The sequence below is a fragment of the Phalaenopsis equestris genome, unplaced genomic scaffold (assembly GCF_001263595.1).
Source record: "Phalaenopsis equestris unplaced genomic scaffold, ASM126359v1 Scaffold000030, whole genome shotgun sequence".
NCBI lineage: Eukaryota > Viridiplantae > Streptophyta > Magnoliopsida > Asparagales > Orchidaceae > Phalaenopsis > Phalaenopsis equestris.
Genome location: NW_018164472.1, coordinates 1,312,332 through 1,339,295, shown reverse-complemented (window position 1 = coordinate 1,339,295; position 26,964 = coordinate 1,312,332). Strand labels below are relative to the sequence as shown.

General features: G+C 34.5%; 1 protein-coding gene across 1 annotated transcript in view; it reads left to right on the top strand.

Annotated features, from left to right (window-relative positions):
- Positions 1 to 26,964, top strand: part of LOC110018667 (protein SAWADEE HOMEODOMAIN HOMOLOG 2-like) — a 37,116-nt gene that overhangs the window by 8,759 nt on the left and 1,393 nt on the right. The window contains exons 2-8 of the mRNA XM_020716055.1: positions 2,798 to 2,883; positions 2,984 to 3,029; positions 3,103 to 3,256; positions 4,241 to 4,304; positions 5,993 to 6,044; positions 22,766 to 22,909; positions 24,723 to 24,842. Coding sequence (XP_020571714.1) covers positions 2,798 to 2,883; positions 2,984 to 3,029; positions 3,103 to 3,256; positions 4,241 to 4,304; positions 5,993 to 6,044; positions 22,766 to 22,909; positions 24,723 to 24,842 — 666 coding nt within the window. The remainder of the gene's footprint in view (positions 1 to 2,797; positions 2,884 to 2,983; positions 3,030 to 3,102; positions 3,257 to 4,240; positions 4,305 to 5,992; positions 6,045 to 22,765; positions 22,910 to 24,722; positions 24,843 to 26,964) is intronic.

The following is a 26,964-nucleotide window of genomic DNA, read 5'->3' as shown; positions in this document are numbered from 1 at the left end:
CCGAACCCAGCTTAAAATAAACCCTATTTAATTATTTGTATTAAATAGGGGAACTTGTCGGCAAATAAAACGGTTTCGCATACCAAACGGATTCATATGTTTTCTTAGTTTATTTGATCGAGCCTCATCCTCAAATCTTGTGTTTATCCCTCGGGGTAGATACAGAATTTGAGGTAGAGTGCTCTTTCATTTAAACTGTGAAAAATATGAGGTCAGTTTGCAGTTTGATTTCATATTTTTCTAAAATTATATATATATACACGTAAATTAAAAAGTCCTTCCGAAGCGGGTAACGGGATTTCGATTCCGGCGACCGACAGCTTCTTACGGGCGACCCCCAAACATTCTTTTCCCCTTTTAAGCGCCGACAAGAAGGCACATCTTTCATGTGGGAGGAAGGAGCGATTCGTGCTTACTTTGTGTCATTCCATGAGAAGGAAGTCCAAGCCCTAGCCGTAGGTGAAGGAGAGGAGGCAAGTACTCCTTGGGCTTCGACAATTTGTGCAAGTGTTTGCGGGAGGAGGTTCGACTCCGCTTGTGCTAGGGAGAAGAGACAAGAGGCTCGAACTGAGAGAAGGAAGGGACTTGCGCAATTTGTTGGGTCGGGACGATATTGAAGAAGGTAGGGTTTTGCGCGGGTGCTTGCCTGGGAAATCAAAGTTGGAGGAAGAGAAGGAGGAGGTGGCATCGTGCGGGTTAAGGGGGAGACCGAGCCGAGTTCATCATTATGTGAGTTATTTGATTTTTAGTTTTAATTATAAATTTAATATATTAAAGATGTTATAATATTAACATAAGATTTCATGAATTTAAAATAGGTACTGTATGCGAAAGGTTTTGGTGCAAAGAAGAAGGGAGACGGTTCCTGCGCCTGCGGATAAGGGCAACCTACCAAAAATTGTTTTAAGGTTAGGGTAAGTCTTAATTTCAGATTTGATTAATTTAAATAAATAATATAAGTAGAAATGTTAGCTTATATTAATTTATAGCAGGATCTTTTAATCGAAGAAATCTTACTTCGTAAGATTGTGACACAAAAATTATTGATTTCATATACGATAAATAAAAAAATGTTAAAACTTCTTTTATGTTTTAATTTAAAGATTTTGTTTTAATTAATGATTTGGCATTAATAGTAATATTATAAACTGAATTAGTGATTAAATGAACTTATTCGAAGAATTAAGGCTTGAGATCGTGGTTTTGCATGGAGAAAGAAAGAAAAGGGTAAGTTGAATTAGTATATCTTTAAATTCCAACAATTATTTCTATTTCAAATTATATGTTTGATTTCATGCATGTCCTAGTTCAACAATAAATTCTTCATATTATCAGATAAGATAAATATGCATGTTAAATATAATTGTATAACAATTTAGTTTAGGAAAATATCATATTATTAAATGACTCTAGCAAAAACATATATGTTAGCTCATCGCATGATCACACACACACGTTTGTGTCACATTATTGTTTAACTTCTATAGTTTTAGTAAATGTGAATATGTCAGCTGATTTCTTGACTTATAAATATAGCAAGTTTGCATTTATTCATCAGCAAATAGAAAAAAGTAAAGTGTTTCATAAAAAAATAATGCATGATATAGAAGAATGAAATAAATTATATATGAATGCTTGTATGTACATGGTAAGAGGAGTTCACTCTCTAATGTTGCAGAAAGAGGACGTCAATGCACTCACACGCGTAAATGTTTTTTCTACCACCCAAGATAATTATAATGTTTAGATCACTAACCACTGTGCCGACAGTAGAATATCGGCCAGAGGCTCAAGGGCAAGTAGCAGAGCTTACCACCCAAGACTTTTGTGATATTTAGATTGTTAACCGCTATGCCGATAGGAGAATATCGGCCAAGGGGGAGTAAAACCCTTTTTACCTCAGATAATTGTGGTGTTTAGATCTTTAATCGCTATACCCGACGGTATAATACTGGTCATGAGTGTGTTAAGTTTTGTTGATAGTGATCTTTGAAGAGGCAGATGTGTATATAAAGAGTATAAAAAAAATTAAAGTTAAAATAAATTGATATGAAGATTTAAGTATTTTTCTTTAAAAAAGGTCATTGACACATGCATTAGTATATTCAAATATTTCTTATTGAATTATGAAAGATTAACATATTCCAAGATTTGTCATAGAGATATAAAACCGGCATGCATATTGTTTTCTCCTCTTTGGGTAATTGTTGTTTAGAAGTATGATTGCTCATGAGTTTTCTTTAGATAACTCATTATGTTGTTTATTTTTTTTTTCAACTTTTAAACTTTTAAATAAGATGAATAGAAGACGAGCTAATATATACATAAGGATAGAACAATAAATTGAAAGATAACTTTTTTATTTGTTAATGTAATTGAATTCTTTAGGGAATCTTTCATTTAAAATTGTGGATAATGATTGTTAGTGATAGAAACAGAATAATATAAAATTTAATTTTTCACCCCCCGACCATCCGTTCCTGTCTTGGTTAATCTAATCCTCGGGCTAAGTCGTGACATGTATGCATGTGTATATCTTGGAATATGGATTTAGCATAGAAGTTTGAAAATGATTTGAGTTTGGATCTATTTTTGACTATAATTGAACTCAAACAGAGATTGGAGCCAAATTATGACCAAATTTGTCATTAAAATGCAGACTTAATCTACTATAAATTTGTGTATATTTTCCTTTCAAGTGGGATTGATTTTTAATTCAATTAGATGGGTTATGTTGTGGCGGCTATGCCTGAACTAAGAATGATTTGTATGACTCAATATAACGGCTCCTTTTAAGGTAGTTGAAATGGAATCATGCTTGCAAATACTAAGAAATGCTATACCAGCTCGTGAGATGATATGCGCGCTTGCTGAAAAGTTCAGGTATTGCATGATAAATCTTCTGTCCAAAAAAATTGTAAATTTTCCAGACTATGAATCTGTTAATGTTTAAAATGGATTGTAATTTTGTTATTATCTGAAGTGCCTCAACTGCTCGAGCTGGAAAAACTGCTGTGCAGCCAAAACAGGTTAGAGGCATTTCTTGTAATTTATCTTTTGAAAAAGTGAGGTCACAAACCTTATTTATTTTAAAGTTTGTAGGTTTGGAATTGGTTCCAAAACAGAAGATATTCACAAAGAGCAAAGGTTAAGGTTCCGGTGAATCAGACTATCCCTCCTCCTGTGACTCGAGATGATTCTGTTCAATTTAGAAATGTGGTTCAACCCATTTCTATTCCCCAAGGTGTTCCTCAAGGTATTTTTATAAACATAAAAATTTCAAAGTGCTTTGCTACTCGTTACCTGCCACTTTTTCAATGTTTGTATTGTTAAAGTTGTTATATGGTATTATGTTTGTTTTATTTTGTTTTAATTTAGTGTTATTTGACAAAAAAGCTCTGTTGTTACAGCATTGTTAATATAAAGCTTTTGTTTGTTACCACAATGTATGATTGAATCACGATAGCTTATTGGTAACAAATTATCGCTTCTTTACACATGCATTTGTACAGATGAAGTTGTTATATGACGTTATATTGATTTTAACATATTATTATCTTGGAGCTATTTATCAAAGGTCTCTGATATTGCAGCCTAGTCGAATATCACATTATTACTTTTTTTTCTTGTTTTTATAATGTATGATCGAATTGCAAGCACTTATTGGTTTAATTTATTTGCTTCTGCAACGCACCTTTCATTCTTCTATGGCAGAAACTTTGCCCTTTACTTTCTTATTTCTGGATCTAATATTAGGGCTTTAATGAATTGGGGTTGCTGATCTGCTGTAGTAATTCTTGGTTGATGATGGTTTTGCTCTTGAAATTTTTTTAACCTCTAAAGTTTTAGTTTCACTATGATGTAACGAAATCAATGAGGCTTCTATTGTTAATAACTTGATTTACTAAAGAATTTTGTTATCCCTTTCAACCATCATAAAAGTCGGTAACTGTTTTAGGCAAGAAAGCATGTGCGTTCAATCTAAGTTTGTTAACTCATTCAAGTTTAGAAAAAAAATAATTTTTTTTTTACAACATTATGTTTTAGATTTTATTTTTATTGTATTCCCATGCAACGTTTATGTTGAATCCAACGCATGATTTATGTATTAAGTCCTTCAAACGATCCTTTTGATCCAATTGTATTGGAAAAAAATAGTTTTTATTGTACTTAAAACTGAATTTAATCGGTTTGTATTTCCTGAATTCAAGTTGGATTTCTTACAAACATAAAATTTCAGGACAGAATTCAGTTGAGATTTCTCAGTTGGAATTTGAGGCAAAATCCGCGAGGGACGGAGCATGGTTAGTAAGATTTTTTTTTCTAGCTCAATTTCAGTTGAGTGATGGATGTTGACATCTTGATGTTTCAAATTACTTAAGTATTTAATATAGCTACATTGATTTATACTTTCCTCAAGGATTGAGAATTTTTCAAAAACTAAATAAGATTTTAATATTAATACTCTTTCGAAGATCGAGAATCATTCAAAGACTTTGATTGCTTCTCATTTTTCTACTTCTCTTTCTTCTGTCTCTCTTATAGTACTTGATTTTTCTTTTGCCTGTTGCTGCTCTACATCATATATATTTTTGCATGGATTCTTATTTTGTGCATGTATTTATGGATGAATTGCTTTTATGTTAGAATAAGAAATAACTTTCTTAACAGAAAAAGACAGATCTTGGGGATATGCAACGTTTGATGCCTAAATTCTGCATTTAAGAGATCCATAACTTTTTCAAATTCTTTGTCTGACCAGATAGCAGATATTAGGCTACAATCTCATCTCCCTCGGGCATAGAAGTGTATCTGGTTTTCTTTATCTCCAGACTTTATTTGTTGATATCACCTAATATTTACTAATATTTAGAATTTGTGACTTGAATTTTGTTGGGCTTTGATAAAAAAGTTTGTGGTGCACCAAAACTTATGGGAAAATTTTTTGGGGATCTGTGGTAATAGCAGAGGGATTGGGCTGATGCAAACTTTTATGTTTCAAGCTCGATTGTGTTTGGGCTTTTTTGCATACTTCTATATATAGTAGGTGCTCTACTCTGTAGTCTTCTTCGACATTAGTGAATTTTCTTCTTCTTTGCCCATAAATTTTTCCATCTCGGGGTTTCCACATAAACTTCTGTATAAGTTCATTATATTAATTTGGTGCCATAAACCATAATTGACGATCTATCTTGGCCCATGACACGTAAAAAATAAAAATTAGCTAAAATTATTTGAAAGTCTTATGAAATGCATTCTTGCAAATGTTTTCTAAACAATAGAACGCTTTAATAGTTTTAAGAATATTTTTTTTCTTGTCATTTGAAGAAAAATAGCATGTTGTAGTTCTATTTTGCGAGGTTACAGCTTTTCAATACTTTTGTATATTAGCATGCCTGATGAATGCATTAAATATTCTTAGTTAATTAGTACAAAATCTTTTGTTATTTTATGCTGATAGATTATTTAATGGCTATCACGTGCAGAACCATAGGAGAAACATATGAGCTGGTCGATTCCACCCAACTTGCGAAAAATAGACGCATTATTTTGTTGATGATGTCAACAATATTATTTTGATTGCTGTCATCAATTGTGGATTTTTTATGCTTTTGCTTCAATTTCCAAACCTTTGCTTTTTAAATTTACTTTAGTTTTTGTATTTTCTTTCGGGGCATTTATATAATTTGCTTATAATTCTTACCTAATTTTTCATATTTACTTTTATGACACTCAACTTTAATATTACAATAAAAAGACCACTATTATTAACTTTTTAAAAGTGAAAACACCTTTTCATGCATAGGTTTAAGACACTAGTGTTATGAATGTAAATATCAAATTTTAGGTGTTTGATATGTAAATTTTTAGTAATTGCATGGTATTTATATAAATTTCCCTTTTTTTATTGATCAATTAATCCACGCAAAGCAAATATTGAAGTCAGATCTTACGCCAATATATTTATCTTCTATTTGTGATTCTTTTGTAGGTACGATGTTTCAGGTTTTTTGTCCCATAGAAAGATTGAAACTGATGATCCGGTAATTTTTTTCTTTAATGCAGTTTGTGATATGATTTGATTACCCGACTGCCTCATAATCCCTACTGTGTATAGTAGCTTTGAAATTGTTTAGAACATTTTCTGATATTTGAACTTTGGTCCCAATTTTTGGATGGCCATACCTGATTAGCTGGCTAATGTATACATGAAGACAGCCATTTTGTCTCATTTATGTTGTCTTTCTGTAGAGAGCAATGACATAATCGTTTAAGAATACTGTTTTAGTGGGAAAACATATGGGGTGAACTTATAGGCCTAAAGAGGCAGACGATCCAGCCCATTGCAGATATACATTTAAACCAAACCTGTTAATGGCTTCTCTACTCCCATGTGCATCCTTATCTGTCGTCATGTATACTTTAACCACCATCTTGATTTGTCATCATCACCTCCATGCCAAAATACCATATCTGTAAGGGCATCAAAATAGTCTTTTGTGTGGGCTCCAAAAATTTTGCGTCCAGGCCTCCCTAAAAAATGAAAGACGAGAGAATTTTATGGTTAGACTCTCGATCAAATTTTCAGAAGGTGGATGTGATATCGGATAAGTCATAGCCCATAGATTTCTCTCTCGTCTTACTAGAACTTTTAAGTTATGTGGTTCGAGGTTTCCCATAGGTGTTTCCCCTTATGGTTTAATTATTCTTCCTGATAACTAGGTAATATTTTTTATTATGTTTGATCATTGGAGAGCTAATTGTTTAACTTAAAGTAGCAACAATTTTAGATTTTAGATTTAAAATTCATCACCATGAGTTTAAAAATGGATGATGGGGCAAATAATGATGAACATGATTAAGATCGCATGATTTCTTTATTTTGTCATCCTAGGTCATACTACTCAGAACATATACTCTGCCTAACTTGACAGAATGATCATTATTAGCATCCATAAATTGCTAAATATGAAAGGTTAGGTGTAAGATATGCCAACACATAAGACTTGTGTGCTCTGGATGTAAATTTCCCTGAAGAAAAAATGTTTGCAAAGAGCAAAATAGGTTCAAGTAGGCATTAACTTGTGAGGTGTTGTTCTAGGATGAAAGATAATATGTGTGTGGGCGAGTAGAGCATAACTGTAATCCCTTTCTTCTGTCTCTCTTTTTTGTCAGTGTTGTATGAGGTTCAAATTAACGATATGGAGGGAAAACTTGTAGTGGGCTTGGGAGTAAGTGCTGAAAGGCGGAGAGCTAACCTAGGTAAGATCGAGAGTTTTACCCTTGTAATATTTTCTGTGAAAAAATGAAAAGTGCCTTCCAGCTAATTTACTAGATATTTGGGGCAAATAAGGTCATTTTATAGTAACTTCTAATAAGATTTAACCCAAAAATATTGGTCATGAATATGTAGGTTTTATTTGTATGTACTCATAAAATTGGGCTGGCTTAGCAAGGTCAAGCCAACATTGATATCTCCCCATCAAACAGCCATCCCCTCAAACACAAAACACATGCATATTCATGATGTAACACCTGGTTACATGGAGGAGGCGAACGATGGGTCATTTTCTTTATGAAAAGGCGAGAGCCGAAGTAGAGAGAGAGAGAGAGAGGGAGAGAGGGTAAGACCTAGTAAAAGAGATGAATAAGATGGGTGGGGGTGCTACGACAGAGATGAGAGCAGTCGTAACTGTTCTCTAGCACTTGCGAGCAATGTTGAGGGCGACATTGAGCTTGTGTTCGAATACCTGCGAAAACGACACAGCGACATGCATAGTAGAAGGTGAGCTCATCGTCAGAGAGAAGATCGAACAAATGCTCTTGTAGTCAATCTTGATCAGATTCAAGGTTGGGATTGAACGGTGAGTTTTTTCGAGTGGCTTGAGAGAGGAAGATGAGTGGTTGTACATGGCTCTTGTGAGCACACACAAAGAGGAAACCAAAAGGATATTTGTGAGTTTATTCCGAACGAAGCTTCGATTGGAGATGAAGTCCTAGAAGCAAGCTCGAGTAGGACTAGGCGACCTCACGGGTTAGATTTTTATTCATATCTAATGTATTTAATTCATCATTTTATCTTAAGTTCCATTTTTATGTTATAAAATTTTATTGAAAAAAATTAATTATATAAATGTAATGCAAAATAAATAAATAAATAAATTGTAGAGATATTCTAAATTTGAAAAGAGAAGATTTAATGTTTAGTTGTAATAATTATGAAATTAATGATAATAATATGATTATATAGTTTAAGAATAGCTAAATGTATAGGTATTACTTAAAAAAATGATTCATTATATATTACCATAACTTAATAATAGTAATAATAAAGCAAAAAAAATTAGTTTTTTTAGAAGTTTTAATTAGATTTGCAAGATTTATAATTTAATCAATGTATTATATTTAAAATTAAAATTTAAGGATTATAATCTTACCTAAATGATTTAATAAGAAAATGATTAATAATTAACTAAAACATATTTATGTTATATGATAAAATTTTATTAATATGAGCATTTTCTAAATTATAGGTGTTCAAATGAAAGAATTATGATTCAAGGTGTAAAAATGTGGAAAACATAGATGTGAGTACTCATGCTTTTAAATTATAATAGGACTTAGCTTTTTTTGAAATCTAATACATATTATTTATTCAAATAGATTTCATACTACAAGATTAAAAATGATTTATCTATTCTTTAAGTTCAATTGGTCATATTGAATTGTATGTTACCGATCTTTGTATATGTCCATCTATCACATATTTTCAGGTACTAGATTATATATTGAATGTTATGAAAATAAGAATGAGATTGATAAATTAGATTTTAGGTACATGTATTTTGGAAAGGTGGTTGATTTTGATGTAACTTAATTAGTATAACTTTAGACGGTACTTCTGTAACGATTGTAAACGATGAGATATAGATATAGATAAGTTATTGTAATCTATTACTTAATGTTCTAAACACCACTATATGGTCATAATTGAATACTAAAATGTTGATTGTTTTTTATTTTTATTAGATATATTTAACTAGGATACACTTTGTTTCTCTTTTATTCTATTATGAAAGTTTAGAAGTATTAATGTTTACTGATTATTATTAGTTCATTCTATTTTAAATAAATATTTTTCAGGCTGAAAATATAAGATATACACAAGTAATAGAAAAGAAAATGTGCATAGATGTCAACAAATAAAAAGGTAAATTTAATATTTATTTTTAATTTTAAATCATTATCAACTCTTTCTTTCCTTTATTTAGAATGAATAAATAAATTTTAATTTCACCATCTGACCGACCGTTTATGAATTGAAAATTCCAAGCCCCCGGCTCAGATCGTGACACATGATATCTTGAACTTACAGAGCATTTTGTGAGTCAATAATATGCAATAAAAATTAGTCACCTTTTTTTGTAGTATTGATTTTGTTCCATGTTCAAAAGCATAAAATCAAACTCCAAATGAAAAGAAAAATAATTATTATATTTATGTTAGGCATATTGTGTCAGCTCTCATATAAAGTTGTCATGCCAAAATAATGATTGCAACATTTACTTATGTAGGTCCTAATTTGATTTATTTTCTATGAAGCATTGGGATATCAAGTTAACACTTTGGTCAAGATGTTAAGATAAATTTGGTGGATCTATAGTTGCTAACAAGATTGAAGTATAATTACCCATTTTATGAGCTAACCGAGTTTTTGTTAATTTTTTTTGAAATTTAGGTTACGGTAAATTATATTTTGGTGTTTTAAGGTAATGGAGGTGTTGGACGCTAGCATGCATTGTCAAAATCTTCTTATGTAAGCCCTTCTTGCTTTTCAATGCATAAGTTGGTCCTAAGTTAAATTGTTAATCTCATGGAATCCTTTTCCAATAATGACAACGACACTTATTTTGGTTAAATTTACTCGTGTGAATGACTATCTTTTTTCATTGGCAAATTCTCACTTTTTTTCTTATGAAAGCACCTCGATTGAAAAAGACTATGTTACTATAGAGAAAAGAGGTTAAGATTTCTAACTATTTTTAATAAATAAATACCTAAGAATTCTGTTTAAGCAACAAAAATAAACATGTAGTTTTGGTCAGTGATTCGTCATCTTGTTTACTTTTTAGTTGATAGGTATTTTTTTCATTTTGGGTTACTTCTCTTAGTGTTTGGGGGATTCTTAAGCTTACGATAATTTGAATAATAATTTCGGTAATAAAAGAAGAATCCTAGTAGTTATAGCTCAAAATGACCTCAAACCAAAATCAAACTTCTCAGCCAGTATTTTTTTTTCATTTTGGTTACTTCTCAGCCTTTTTTTTTTCTAGTGCCCGTTGCTTTCTCCTCCATCACCAGTTTCTTCTCTATTGATTTAATGACTATAATGATCCATAGATATTTTAGGCGAATCGATTTTAGTCTCCATTTTCTCAAGTGTTCAATTTGGTCACCAAACTCAGTAAATTTGAATTGATTTAGTCAAACTATCAATTTTGCATTTGTTTGGACAAAAAATGGTGAAGAAAGCTTTTCATGAGGCAATTCTGGACTTTTAAGGGTGAATCTTATTAGTTTGAGCAAGTGTTAAGTAGTGGGATTGGCCATAAGAAATAAAAAATCCCCTCATAGATGATTAAATTCATCAATTTTAGTTCAAAGAATGATAAAGTTGAAGACACGATCAAATTGATTTTTGATTTGATGAGTTAGGAGACTAAAGTGGACATATGGAATAGTTTGGAATTAAAATAAACACATTTAAAAAGTTTAGGAATCATTTGTGGCACTCACTATATTCTTTTGGGGCTTTTACAGAGATGCCCACAATTCTCATGCATTTACATATCTATCACGTATACTTTCATATTTACATGCATAGCACTCAAATCTTGAATATCACTTAAAAAAATCACTTTTACTTATATTTTAAAGGGGAAGTACACCTTCTCATGCATGGCTTTATATTACAAAGTGTCAATCCGCGTTGGGAAGGAACTCCTTTTCTTTCCTCAAAATATATTTCACTAATTATTTTTTCATTTTTGGAAATTTTCTTTTTCTCTTTTCTTATTTTAGATGGATTCACATTCGGTATCATTTCATTATTTTATATATATATATATATATATATATTATATATATATATATATAATGTAGAAATGTGTCATGCATTATAGTTATCGAGAAATAAATTTATTTTAAGAATTTCCGTATGGTAATATGAGCCGCCAACCTAATTCTTTTCTATTCTCGACTGCAGTGTTATTCCTTAGCTTCTGCTTGTCTCTACCATCCTCTGAATTATTGAGGTTGAAGCTGAGGCATTCTCTACGTTTCAACCTGTTCTCTATATAGCGTCTCCAATGATTGTTTTGAACCAACCTCCATTTCCTTTGACCGGCGGCATGATAAATCCTATCATTTTCATCACAGAATGGTTGCACTGAGGAAGATCAAGAAGTACCCATTCGTTCAACACTTATGCTTGACCAGTACAAACAAATCGCATGGGGTCATAATACCCCATCGTTCTTCTCCTCATGTGCGCACTGGATCACCGTAATCCATCGATTCGTTACCACGTTGCTTCCAACATCACCGTCTTCAACTTATCCAGTGAGAACAATCTTCCTCTCCGTTCTCACGAGTTGCATATGGCGAGAAGTTGCAGATGGTGCTCATCCTCTCCATTTAAATAGATCACATAACAATGATTTGGTTCTTACAATCAAATTTTGCATGTCGTTCAAACATTTTGATCGATTTGACTTGCCTAGACACCCTCTCACGTGTCGCCGACTTAGAAACACTCGTCCTGTTCCTCTAGTTCACGTCCTCTCGTCCAATCGAGCAGTCGAACTAAAGGACCTCCTTCCTCCAATTTCCATTCGTTCGTCCAATTGAGCAATTGAACTAACGATACTCCTCGCGCTTCCTCTTAGCAGTGGGTCTTCTTGATTTGAGCTTCACAATCTTATCATGGTCAAAGATGGTATGATCTCATAATTTTCTTCCTTGAAAGTCATATTCAAATTCAAGTCTGTCTTCATTCTCTATAATATCTTCCCAACAATAATTCAAAATTCTACTCATTCACCAGTGAGCAAATTAAGGCACTGCAGAAAATGTTAAGTTATAACTCTAGTTTTTGACAAGCATCACAATCTTTTTGCCAGCAACCTATTAGGCAGGGTAGCACACCAAGATATCTTATCACATGCTTTAGTGTCCAAAGCAATAAATTAAAACTTTAGATAATTGACTCTAGATCCTTAGATCATATGACCGGAGACATTAACGTCTTCAAAAATTACAATCAATGTACCAGTCACTCTTTTAGTTTAAATAGTTGATGATTCATTCTCACCAATAGCTGAAACTAGATTAGTTGAATTGATAATGAATCTTCACTTGTACTTTGTGCTTTTTGTTCCAAAATTAAATTATAAGCTACTTTCAATCATCAAACTTGTGACCACAATTGTGTGACTAAATTTTATTTTAATTGTTGTGGTTTTCAAATCGTAGGTTCGGGAAAGGTGATTGTCAGTATTGAGATGCACGATGGTCTATAATTGCTCAAATAAAAAAATTGGTAAGCAATATCATTTGTCAAGTTGTATTTCTGAGCCCAGTTCAAATTTGGTTTTTGTTGAAAGTCATGTTGAGTCATTGTCATCTTGGTCATCCAAATTTTACGTGAATGAAAAAGATGTTTCCATATTTATTTATCACTAAAAACTTCAATCTTTATCAACTTGAAACTTTTCAACTTGAGAAACATATCATGCTCATATATTCTAAATTGTAATGTGATATACAAAAAATATATGCATTTTTAGACTCATATTTTATACTCATTTTTGGTGATATTGCACTTTAATGGAAGATATTTTCTATGTTTTATTGCAGGTTGTTGATTTTGAGGACTTGAAGTAAAAAAGAAGCAAAAAAGATGAAATTTGGAGCAAAAATAGAGAAGTTCAAAATTTGTTCAGCGCCAACGACGCCAGACTGGGCGCCGACGACGCCAGACTGGGCGCCGACGACGCCATTTGACAGAAACTTGAGATTTAATTGCTGGACTCTGGCGCCGACGGCGCCAGTGTTGGTGGAAGCCCTGTTTCTAGAAGATTCGACGAATTTGGACGCTTTTTGAAGAGTTGTTGGATGCACCTATTGGAGAACCGACCTAGGCTCTATTTAGGGCCGAAATTTTTTATCAGAAACTCCCCCTCCTTTCGCATTATTTCAACTTCTTCCACTCATTTTCAATTTTTCTCTCTGCACACCTACATTCCACGTCATTTCACACCATTAGTTAGTTATTGTTTTTATAGATTTGAGCTTTTGTGATGAGTTTAAGTGTGAATTCTTCTTTAAGAAGTATTGCAGAGGAAGAGAAGTGAGAGATTTCTTCTTCCTACATTTCATAAGAGAGACTACAAAGAATTTGCTTTGAGAAAAAGTTTCAGATAAGTGTTGTTTGTTTATTATTGTTGTATGAACTTTCTTTTATATATGAAATTTGTGTTTTGTTGTATCTTTTTCATGAAGTCTAAGTAGATTTCTTTATCTTTCTCCCTACTCTGAGATATTGTGAAATGAAGAAATAATGTGGATGTGTCAATGTTAAAATTTAAAATAAATTGTGATGGTTTTTCAGCTCCGCTCTTAATTTACTTTTCAATCTGGTCAATTGAATTGTTAAAATATGTTGTGAAATATATGATCCAGAAAATGGAATACGAGTTCTACAACAAAGTGAGATTCACATTTAAGTCCATGAAAGAGTATTTCGTTCATGGGATTAAGTGCAAATAAATAGAAAAATACACTTTGTTGGGTGTAGAATTGGAGATTTCTAGGGTGACAGATTAAAAATCCCTAATTTGATCTTAGTAATTAAAAACTAAAGCGAGAGTTAGTCTTTAGGGGAAGGGAAGTGAGAGTTTTAGAGTGGGAGCCAACATCCTCCTAGCCTAGCCACGGATTTAGGGACTAAACCTAAGATTAGCCAATGATTTTCTATAACACTGTATCAGGGTAGAGAATTAAAATTGCACATATTTGACACAATACATATTTAAACCATTTATCTCATCTCATTTCACAAAAAACTCATTATAGTGAGAAAGATGCTTTTTCACATTATAAAACTTCATCACAGAAACATAGTTTAGTAGTTATTAATTTTAAAACTTGCTTTTAAATTCTGCTAGTAGTAAATAATTTAGCTTTGATAATATCTTAAACTTTCAAAATTAATGACAGTAATTTCATATGATTTCTGTAAATTTTCTAGTTAATTTATTATTTCAAATTTAAACCTTCATCGTGAGATCAATATTTAGGACCTAAAAAGAAAGTTTTATATTATTTGATAACGATACGTATACTTGCGTATAATCCTAACTTTAAGTGTTTAACATTATTATTCATAAAATACCACATCAAGTTTTTTGCACTATTGCAAAGCGGAGTCAACTTTATAAATTTTACACAACTATATTTTCTCGAGATTATAATGCAAGACTTCAAATTTTTTTTTTCTGTAATTCACATTGATATTCTAGGAACCCTCACAAGTAAACAATATAAATGGGGCACGATGGTTTGTATCATTCATGGATAATCACATAAGAACAACATGACTATTTCTTTTGAAAGAATAATATGAAACAATAATCATATTTCAATCCTTTCATTTCATCATTCTCACTCAATTCCAAAGCAAAATTCAAATTCTTAAAACTGACAATGCTAATGAATACTTTAATTTCATTCTTAATACTTATATTTTCAAGCATGAAATTATCCATATAAGTTCTTGTGTGAATACTCAACAAAATGGGGTTTCTGAAAAAAAAAAGACATTTGAGATGACTTGTGCCATTGTGTTTTTTAATAATGTGTCTAAACAATTTTTTGGGGAAGTCTTTCTTGCAGCTACATAGCTCATCAATAGGATGCCTATTCGAGTCCTAAATTTTCAAATTTTTCGTAATGTTCTCATAAAATTTTACCCACACATCTGCTCTTTTTCTTTTAACTTATTATTGAAGATTTTTTTGTTGTTTTGTTTTTGTTAACATCCTTCAACAACATCACACCAAACTTGATCCCAAGTCTCTCAGATGTATTTTTCTCAATTACTCCAATCAAAATGGGACATTCTACATTGTTATAACTAGGAAAATATACAACTTCATGGATGCCACTTTCTTTGAGAATCAATTTTATTTTCCCGAATTTAAAATTCAAGGGTAGAACTTAAGAGAATATCATGTTTGGGATTTTTTTACAAAATTCTCCGGCCAATTTTTCTTTAATTAAGCCGAACTTTGTCCCTTAATCATCTCCACTTATCTCAACTACACCTCAACCAGCTCCACTCGTAGAACTAAACTTTGTCTCATAAATATTCCTAATTGTCTCTACTTCAACTCAACATGGCACTAATTATCAAGAATTTCATGTCTACACCAGAAAAAAAATTACTGAGCCTGTATAAAACATTATGCAGACTTAGTTTTGTCAAGAGCAAACCGAATCTTCCTAATAATAATAATGGTAGGGATTCTTCAACCTATGTGTTACCAGACTTAACCCAAACCGTAATAAAAATGCAAATATTATTGTTGAAATTCAAAAGGTTACAACGACGATGCTTCAAAACATGAAATAAGTGGTAACAAACACGCATGACTTTCTAGGGTTAGAGCGATAGGAGGGCTGGCATCGGGTGTACATTTGGTGGGATAGTTGGTAACAGTAGGAAGGGTGAAGGGACAGTAACAGGTTGGGGAGGTAAGAAGGGCGAAGACTAGATGTACCGGGGTTGCTGTAGAGAGGAAGAGGGCTGATAAGGATTTATGCCAGGGCAGAAATGGCTAGAGGGAGATTCGATAAGGACAAGGGGAAGCTAGGTGGGGTCACGAGTGTTCTAAAGATCTGGTAGAGGAGTTGCAGCTGGCTAACAAGGATCACGGGGCTAGGAGGAGCGGTGTTGTGGTGTAAGGAAGGTGTTAGAGAAGGTGGACTGGTTGTTGGAAGGGTTGTCGCCGACTGGAATGAAGATAGCAGTAGGAACAACGGACGACCAATAGTCTAGCAGCAGCTGGAGCGGGAGATGGGAGGGAGATACAATCGAAGCTCTGCCACTCCTCAGATACAGCCCCAGGAAGGGGAAAACAACTTCACCTAGGAATCTAAAACAGAAACATGCAACACCTAACCCTAGATAAGAAGAAAACAACACATATATAATGACTAGTAGTTAAATAGGAAAGGGAAGGCCATACCCTTGGGCGGCAACCGGGAAAGGCAAGGGGAGGTTCTCGGGGGCAGTAGAACAGCTATGCGGGATCGGGATAAACGCCTCCGCCTTTAATGTGATAGGCCGGTTCAGCTAGCCCTTGTCTGAGCTAGTTCAGCCGTCCCCTTGCCATCACCCACGTCATCATGACTCTCTTGCACTAATGGTTGATGGCTTTAACCAACCAATGCACACAGGAAGGGTATCCAATGTTTCATTGGTCATCCAATTGAAAGCTATGTAGCATATACAATAACAACAATAACAAGCCTTTATCCCATTAAGTTAAATCAGTTTTCTCCTTTGCATCCTATTGAGTATCATATTTTCATTTAATTCTAATAAATTAAGATCATTTTTTATACGATATGCCCAAGTCTTTCTAGGTCTACCTCTGCCTTTCTCGACATAAGTTGAATCTAAAACATCTGCTCTCCTAACTAAATCATCAGATGGTCAACGTTTAATGTAACAAAACCATCTAAGATGACTATTTAATTTTGTCTGCCACTGGAGCTACACCAACTCTATCACAGATATATTCATTTTACATTTTTTCTATAAGTGTAAAATCATTCATCCACCTAAGCATTATCATCTCATGTGAACATATGAGAAGTTTTATTAACTTACAGGGTTTTGTGACAAATCATAATAGTGTGCAGGTTCCCAACTCTATCCAAGAGGCTCTAAACTTTTTATCATGTAAACAAGCAGTTGAGGAAGAAAATTGGGCTCTAGAAAAGAATAACAAATGGACACTTACAAAGTTATCTCACGGAAAAATTCATGTAAGCTGCAAATGTATATTCTTGGTCAACTACAAAAGAGATGGAAGTATAGATAGATTCAAAGTCAGACTGTGCCAAGTTCTTCAAGTAATTATACTGGTTTGATTATCAGGAAATATTTGCACTTTTTGTCAAACTTAATACAATTCAGGTTTTATCTCTTGCAGTAAATCAAGATTGGTTTTTATACCAATTTGATGTCAAACATGGCTTCTTGAATTGTGACCTTGATGAAGAAGTCTATATGACTATATCTTCGGGATTGGAAACTAGGTCGAATATTGGGTTGGTTTGAAATTTAAAGATGTCCTTGTACGAATTGAATCAATCTCCTCGTATTTTGTTTGACAAATTTTCTAAAACAATGATTACAAACATATATCATCATTGTCAAACTGATCACACAATGTTTATTAAATCCAATTTTAGAGGCAAAATTGCTACTCTTATAATATATTTGGATGATATGACATTGACTGGTGATGAATGAGAGAAAATTATCAAACTTAAAAGGATGCTTGTAATAGAATTTAAGATCAAGGACATCGGGAATCTCTGATATTTTCTGGGAATTGAGGTGGCTCGGTATAAGAAAGTAATTGTGATATCCCAAAGGAAGTGTATCTTAACCTATTAAGTGAAACTGACATGCTTGGGTGTAAACCTGCTGACACACCTATGAATTCCAACAAAAGTCTGAACAAAAATGAAGAAAGTTGTTCTGTTGTTAAATGATGAAAAACTTGTGGGCAAATTACTTTACCTAACACAAAAGATTTGATATTGCATACTCAGTCAGTGTTCTAAGCCAACACATGAATAATTTAAATGAGGATCATTTGGAATGGTGAACAAAACTGAGATACTTGAAGATGACCCTTGGATATGGTTTACTCTTCAAAAGATCTGAAAACCACGAGATTGAGATATACACAGATTCTAGCTGTGCAGGAAAGATAACCAATAGGAAATCAACCACTAGATATTGTTCATACGTTTGAGGAAATCTCGTCACATGGAAAAGTAAAAAAGAAAGTTATTTTTTTCTCAGAGTTGTGCAGAATCTGAATATGTGAGGGAATGTGGATTCAGATGCTATTAAGAAAACTTAAGGTTAAAGATGAAAGACACAATTAATGTTCTGTGATAGCCAACCACCTATTAGTATAGTCCAAAATCTTGTGCATCATGACAGAATAAAACACATAGAGATTGACAGTCACTTTATCTCATAAAAGTTCAACAATGGAATTGTTCAGCTCAGCTATGTTCCGACACGATTTCAGACTGTTGATGATCTAACCAAAGCACCGTCAAGGGTCAATCATGATGAATTGAGGGCCAGACTTGGTTTGTACAATATATACAACCCAATTTAAGGGAGAATATTGGAAAATATCAATCCAAATTAGAAAGCAACTTCTTTCTCTCCTTTAGATTATATTTCACTAATAATGTTTGCGTTATTAGATATTTCATTTTTCTATTCTTGTTTTATTTTGGAGAGATTCTTGCTTGGCTTTCTTTCATTATTATATTTGTGTAGCAAGGTGTAACGATGAGAGTTAACGACAAATAAAATTCTTTTAGGAATTTCTACACTTTATGGCCCAAAGTATCATAAAAATAAAAAATGAAATGTAAGTGTTAAATATGTAAATACATAAGAATTGTGTGGTATGTATGCACATTTCCATATTCTTTATTAATGGAAGTACCACTGATACCAGATTTAACCCAAATAACAATTATGAGACAATATTATTCATGAAAAAATTGATAGGCAGTACAAATTACACACTCAAAAGGAAATAACAACAGATGCAGACAAACACAACTAAAGTTGTATCACAAAGGGCGTGGACGGTAGACTGGCTGGTTGGGAAGATGGGACAAGGAAGCAGGTGGGCGTGGGGGTGGGAAAATCAGTGGAAGATGGGCATAGGTTAGGAAGGCTGCTGCAGGGGGGAGGCATCGCTGTAAGGTGGCAGCATTTTGGATGTATAGGAGGGCAATGACAAAAGTGCAAGAGTGGTATAGGAAGGGGATGATAGAGGAGCAACTGCAGAAAGGGGAGGTGGGATAACAAGGAGGTGGCGAAAGCTGGGCGATAGGGGGCTGTGAAGTGATGTGGAAGGGTGGCAGGAGGTTGTGGGGCTTCAGGAACAGCACAGGCACCGTTCTCAGGGGCAGTTGCAGCAGTTATAGCCACAACAACATTGTAGGGAAGGTTGTGGAGGATGGAATACACCCCTAAGATAGAAAATTAGAACACTGAAGGCTGTCCTCACAGAAAAAAATTAGCAAAAAATCAATCCAAATCAACAAAAAGTTTATATTTACATTAATGGATAGCTAGGAGGGGGAGGACCCTCCCTTGGGCGGCAACTCTAGCCCACCCTTGGATCGTTCGGCTCTTGCAGTAGCTTTGCTAAGCCAGTTCTGCGCTCTCCAGCCGGTTCAACCTCCCATTGACCTTGCATCTGTTTCCAGGGTTGGGGGAGCTTTGGCTTTATTTGTTGAAGCTTTTGGTTCCTCATTACGTTGAAAGTAGCAGAGGTATTGTGATCTTCTGATAGTTCGATCATGTAGGTGTTGTCATTCCACAATACTTCTTGATAGAATAACTATGTATCCTCTTTTGAAACACTCTGAGCTGGAGCTGTATATAGATGTAGGTTCTTGCAATGTAACTCTTGAGCTCTTCAGTTTGAAACCTTCCTTCACTTCTCGTTTTCAGCAGAATGTAGTTGTAAACCAGTATGTGAGGAGAAATCAACCCAAGGGTGAAATCTATGGTTGGTTGTACCACTCTCACTAACTACTACTCAGGAGAGACATCTTCACAGATAGGACCTGAATCCCATTGAAGATTTTTTTTCTCTATCAAGCTCCTAAGACAAGTTTCAAAGCTGGGGTTCATCCCTCTTGTCTGGGCATCTAATGATGGGTACCATGCTGATCTGAATCTAATATTTGAATAACTCCATGTAATCTATCAGACATAGCACAAAAGGACCTCTCTTAGTAGGGGCAACTTGGAAGGAGCCTATCTATCTCAAAAGTTTGAATTTCTCTTATTAGGGTTGTCGGGTGTTTGGTATTGGTTCCTCGAACTTAGGACCATTTTGGACCACCAATGTGAATTCTGTTGGAGTCACCCTTATGCCCTTAGCTGGAGCTACGTGCTTTTCTTCTTCATTTGTTGGAATATAATCCCTCTTTTTTGTCATTGTCTCTTTCTTCAACTGTTCTTTGCTCAGTGAAATATATCATCACCTTGGCTGTGCAATCTACATCAATATGGTCAAATTTGTGGTAACACTTTCTGGTTGGGATGGATTTGGGAATATGGATTGGTTACCTCTATTCTCCACTTTGAACTAGTGTTTCTTCGGGTGTCAGCTTGGATGTTCCCCTGGGTGAAATCTAGTTGTAAGATCCTCAGTGATATGTGATGGTTGGACCAGTTAATGTTCTTGTCTTTACCTCACGCTGGCATAGGGACTTCAAATTTTGCCAGAAAAATAATGCACTTCTTTAGCTTGCTGACAACTTGCTTCATCATTCTGTCCAGTGGGACGCCCTGACACTCAAAGAAACATTCCAAGGTCCAGTGTCACTCGATGAACTCGTCCATATCCATGTGACCTTTAAAATATGACAAATTCACACTTCAAAATCCCGGCAGCTCAGATGTTTCAAGTCAAATATTCTAGGTAGAGGTTCTTCATTCCTGGAATCAACATGGTGGAGGAGATTCATTTCATTTCTTTGATCTAGCAAGTCATCGTTGTGGTTACGGGTGATTTCTTTTGGATCGCCTCTTCTCGAAAGTGACAAGCTACTGTTGTAGTTGATGGGCTTTCCACCACATCTTCCTTAAAAATCTCTTGGATTCCTCTTTGTGAATTCCTCATAAATGAAATCGTGTCATTTCCCCTCAATCAGGCTTATAACTATTGGACTTCTCAATGGCATGACTAGATTTTAGGTTTGGGCGATGAAAGAGGGAGCATGAGATTGATTGTGTATGCAGAAAAGCTATTTAGGGTTGCTAATTTTAAAAATCCGCAAGGGGAAATTAGGGTTGGGTCAAGATTTGGTTATGGTTTGATGGGTGTTTGGAAATCATAGGATAGGACTAAGATTATGCTTGCTTTGATATTAATTGATCTCAGGTTAACCCAAACAATAATAAACAAACAATATTATTCACGGAAAACCCAATAGGCAGTACAAATGACGTTGAAAAGGAAATAACAACAATGGATGTAGACAAACATAACTAAAGTTGTATCACAAAGGCGGTGGACAGTAGGCTAGCTGGTTTGAAAGATCAGACAAGGAAGCGGGCATGGGAGTAGGAATACCAGTGGCAGATGAGCATTGGTTGGGAAGGCTGCTGCAGGAGGAAGGCGTGGCTGGAAGGCTGGGCCTGTAGGAGGGCAGGAACAGAAGTGCAGGAGTGGTGTAGGAAGGGGGACGACGGAGGAGAAACTGTAGAAAACAGCCTGGACTATCCGGCAGCTGCAGCAGGGAAGGAGGATAGCAAGACGGTGGAAGTTGGGTGACTGGGCTGCTAGGTGGTGGGGAAGAGTGCGGCTGCAGGAAAGCACATCTGCTGTTCTCGAGGGCGGCTGCCACTGCTATGGCAACGATGGCAGCGGAGGGAAGGTTGTAGAGGATGGAAAAGTTGAGAATAATCACCACCTCAGAGCGAGATATAGTCGGAGCACCACTCGTCCTTAGATACAACTCTAAGAGGAAACACTGGGTACGCCATCAGCTGTCCCGACAGAAAACACAACAAAATCCAACCCTAATCAGCAAAAAGAACATATTTATATTAGTAGATAGCTAGGAGGGGGAGGCTCCTCCCTTGGACGGCAATCCTAACCCACCCTTAAATGGGCAGTTCTTGCAGTAGCTTGGCTGAACACCCCCACCCCCACTCCGCTCCGCATCAACCAAATTGAATTATCATTTGTTTTCCCAGGTGGCCCAAATGAAAGACTTAAAATGTAGTCTGTTGTGAAATGCCTTTAAATTTCCGGAAGTTTTGACAGTTGACCCTTTGTTTTATGTAGACATGAGATATAATTTGTGGTTTATTTTCTTTGAACACATTCTTGGTGAACTAATTACTTAATAGTGAACAGGACAATAAAACAGATTTATGCTTTTTCGTTAAATTTTATATTTATAATTGGGTCAATGGGCAACGATGTATGAACATGAAAAGTGAACAAGAGGACATGGCATTTGAGAAAGAAGATTGAGACATAGAATAAAGAAAGTAATTTTTGATTTACCTCTCATCATCGTTGAAGCATTCTCGCAATAAGGGAAAAGACATGAAGAGAAAGAGAGAACTGTGTGCTCTTGCATATCTGTAATTTTAAATATATTAGACATATATATGAAATGCAAGTATAAGGTATCATATAGGACCACATATATAGTTTGGAATAACTCACAAATGACAAATATTATAAGATTAACCAATGTATCATATAATATTGTATCTCATTTATCTAACTTTCTTATAATAACTAGATTTTTCTCTTATCTAAATTTTAACTCTTGACCATTTGATAACTGAGTTTGAAGTTTGTTTTATAAATCTGATTTATGCTCATTGTTTTAGGAAGTGCGGGTTAGGTTTTCCGGATTTGGTGTTGAAGAAGATGAGTGGATAAATGTTCGTAGGTGCGTTCGACAACGTTCTCTTCCTTGTGAAAATGTGGAGTGTGTTGCAGTTCTCCCTGGGGATCTTATACTTTGTTTTCAGGTACTGCAATCTTAGCTTAGACCATTATCTTTGTATCTTAATTTGTGCTGTTGGTTATATAAATAAAGAGAAAAGATCCCTTTTTTATCAACAAAGGCAGTTTCAAGACATTTGATTAGACTTCATTTGGGGCGGCTTATAATTTTTTATTAATGATGTCAAAGCTTTTTAAAAACTGCTTTATGTGACATAGTTTTTATATGCTTCTTTTTTCTAAAGTAGTTTCTAAAAGCAAATTCTTTTAAGGGTTACTTGCTGATTGTTTTTTCCACCACAATAAGGGTTTGTTTGGAGCAGCTTTTTCACAGTTTTAATTTCAGATTGCTACCACACATCTGTTTGACTTTTGCTATATTGTTGTTTTTTATAAATTTCTATGGTGGGAGGTTGCTTTTGAAAACCAAATTTACTAAACTAAAATTTTTGTAAGAAAGCTGCTCTCCAAGTTTTTTGCAAAAAAGAAAATATTTATAATACTCACATCAGCTTTTAAAAAATTTCTTTCCTCGTAGTAGCTTCACAATCATTTTTACAAAAAGCTGCTTCAATGAAACCTTAGCTGCAGTGAAGAAAGCTCAGCTATATGTTTCTATGAAAATAGCTTTCATAGAATTTTGATTTGGATGGCATCTAAGAAAAGCACATTTATTAATTTTTGTTTTTCATAAATAATATATTCATTAAATTAGTTAATTATAAACTCATTAATATTAATTTATCATATTGTAATAATATATATTCAAGTCCATTAAATCATATTTAATATAATAACTTTATAATAATTTTTATTCATTTATTTCATCTCTAATGTCATTATCACAATAATGTTTTCGAAGCAGCAACAATTCTTTCAGCACCATTCACGGAATATTGTCTAAACTATTATTTGCCAAAGCCAATTAACTATTTGATGAATATCCTGCCATTTTTTTAAGCTAAATGAAAAATTTTTATGAAGTAATTACAATAATTAATGAACAGGAAATAGAGCACAAGATGTTCTAAGTCAGCAAATCACATTAAAAGCCTTAAATTTTAATATACAAAGCAATTTTGAAGCGTGCCCTGCACTATAATACTAAGAGAGCGGAAATGACATAAGTTTCTCTACTACCTTGAATATTTAACGAAAGGGAGATTTGCATACTTACCACTACATTCTTATGTATTTACATATCTAACACCGAAACTTCAATTTTTACATACATATCACTTTACATATGCATGAAAAGTTGTATTTCACTTTTTAAAAGTTAAAATGATGCTATTTTTTATATGATATGAAAGCTTTGTGTGGTATAAATGTTAAAAGCAAAGTTTACATGTTCGATATGTAAATTCATAGGCATTAGGTGGAATGTATGTAGATGCCCCTTAAAAAGAGTGGTTTCACATAATAATATTGTTGATTGTTATAAATCAGCAATGGATTCTAACTATGTTCCATTTAATATTCAGATTAATTTTTTTGTTGAAACCATTAAAATTTCATTATGTAACTCTCATCATAGGTTTTGGCTCTGCTTCTATTTTGGCAGTCCATATTTTCAATTTCTCTGTAAAACTAAAAATGAGTATATTTTTCTGCTTTTGTTGATGTTTGAAGCATCGGTTGATCACTATAAAACCTATTAATATTTAGTGAGAGATCATTGCTGTTTTATGGCTAAAGGTAATGATCATGATGAGATATTATTGTAACAATAATGGACATAATTGTCTGATTTACATATTGGTGATGGTGATGATAATCTGTTTATATTTTGATAACTAGTTTTCTCAATTGGAGACTATATTGTTGACCATAACCCAGGAAGGGAAAGAACAAGCTCTCTATTTTGATGCTCATATTCTGGATGCACAAAGACGAAGGCATGATATTCGTGGATGTCGATGCAGATTTCTCGTTCGCTATGATCATGATCAATCTGAGGTCTGCATTTGTTTTGGTCTTCTCTATTTCCTTTTGGCTCCATGAAATTTTTAAATAAAATAAATATGAAGATTTACATTCATACCAGTTAATTCTTATGTATTTACATATCTAATGCCTAAACTTCAATTCCACCTTGCTTATGCATGAAAAAATGTTTTTCACTTTTTAAAAGTCAAAATGTGATATTTTTAATGTCATATGGAAGATTTGGGTGATATAAATGTGTTATAAGTTATATCAGGAAATAATATATTTTTGTTAGAAGTTATAATAATTATATTTATTTTCTTGGATTGGAGTTATTTCATTTTCTATTTTATGCTTTATTTTATGCTTTATGTTGTTTCCTTTATCTTCTAGTAATTAATATGAATTGATTAATTGGAGATATAGGTGTTATATCTTTTTTGTTATATTTTTTTATTTTCTTTTATATTCTAGGATTCATGTAAAGGTTATTTATACCTTCTTTTCATATCAATACTTATATTCCGCATTATTTTGAATTTCAACATGATATCAAAGTCAAATTTCATACCCTAGCACCCAGTCCTTTTACTAGAGCCGTTGGACTCCCTTCCTGCCATCCTCCCTACAGGGAGGACCCCTTTCTCTCCCTGCCCGCAGGTCCTCGCCGCCTGAGCAGATCTCTGTAGCCCTCTAAAGCATTGCCTTCTTTTTTGTTGTGATCCCGCACGATTCTCCCTTTCTATTTTATCGAGCTAGGAGCTACTACTTTGCTGGCCTCCAGAAAGCAACAATCATCATTTCTAGGGGAAATCTCGACTCTCAAGCGGAAGTTTCTCTCTCTAGTGGAAATCTACACCTTACAGAGGCGGTGACTTTTCTCTCTCTGGTGGAAATCTCTATCTGCTTGCCTGATTTAGTTCTTCTTTCCAACATAAATAAAGAAAGGAGGACCTCTTTTCCCTGATGTCTTTCACGTTGGTTCTCTCGTCTTTGTTTTTCCTTGCAGGTTTCACCCGGTGATCCTTTCTGCAAGAATTTCCAGCGTTCAGACCTCTCCCGATCTCCTTTCACGACTGTCGGGGCACCTACCTGCAGCCTTTCCCACCACTGATACTCCCTTCTGCAATATTTCCCGCCGCTGGAACTTCCTCTACAGATTTTTCTCTGTAGATTTCAGGCAGCTGGACCACTTCTCTGCATACCTACCGGTCCTTGGACATACTCCTGCCGGCTGGACCTCCTCCCAGGATTGTTGAATCTCTCCTTGTAGGTCTTTAACAATCAGAAATCATCTCTGTCGGCTGGAAAACTTCCCTGCAGACCTTACCAGCACTTTCCTGTAGGCCGCAAATTCCAACAACCACCTCTATGACGTCCTCCGCCATTTTATATGCATGGATTGTGGAAATAAAGGGAAGTGTGTTACAGAGGAATTCATCTTTAGTTTGCTTTCAAAACCACTTGAGGAAGGTTATCGCAAAGGTGAAATTGGATGTATTCTTGAGTAGAATCCTAACAATCGGCCTACATGCCCTTCTCCATCGTTTTTTTTTTCTGCTGTTGAAAAACTCTATACATGTCGTTCTCTATTTTTTTCTTGCCACCGGAGCTCTCCTTGTAGTCGGAAGTATCTTGTTGCAAGCCCTCCTCGCTGCAGGCCTTCCTGCGAAGCTTTTTTTTTTGCAGCAAACCCTCGAGAATATTTCCTGCAGCAGACCCTCCAGAGATTTTCCTGCAGCAGGCTCCTTTGGAAATTTTTTTTGCAGCAGGATCAGGAGCTTTTCTTGCAGCACCCTCCTTGGGAGCTTTTTCCTATATCAAGCTCTCATCTGGAGTTTTCCTTGCAGCAGGACGTCTACAGTAATTCTTCCAACGACAGGCCCTTCTCCGGAATCTTTTCCTGCATCAAGTCCTCCAAAACGTTTTCTTACATCAAACCCTCATTCAGAATCTTTTCTGCATCAGACCCTCCGCCAGAGCCTTTCCTATAGTATGTCTACTTCTCTGCAAGCTTCCCTGCAGCATGACCTATAGAAGTCTTCTGCATAACTGCAGAAACTGCAGTCAATGACAACCACAATCAACTAAATATTCTTGGGGTTGATTACCAAGTACGTGTCGGCGTTTAAAAAGGGGGGAGTTACGTTTG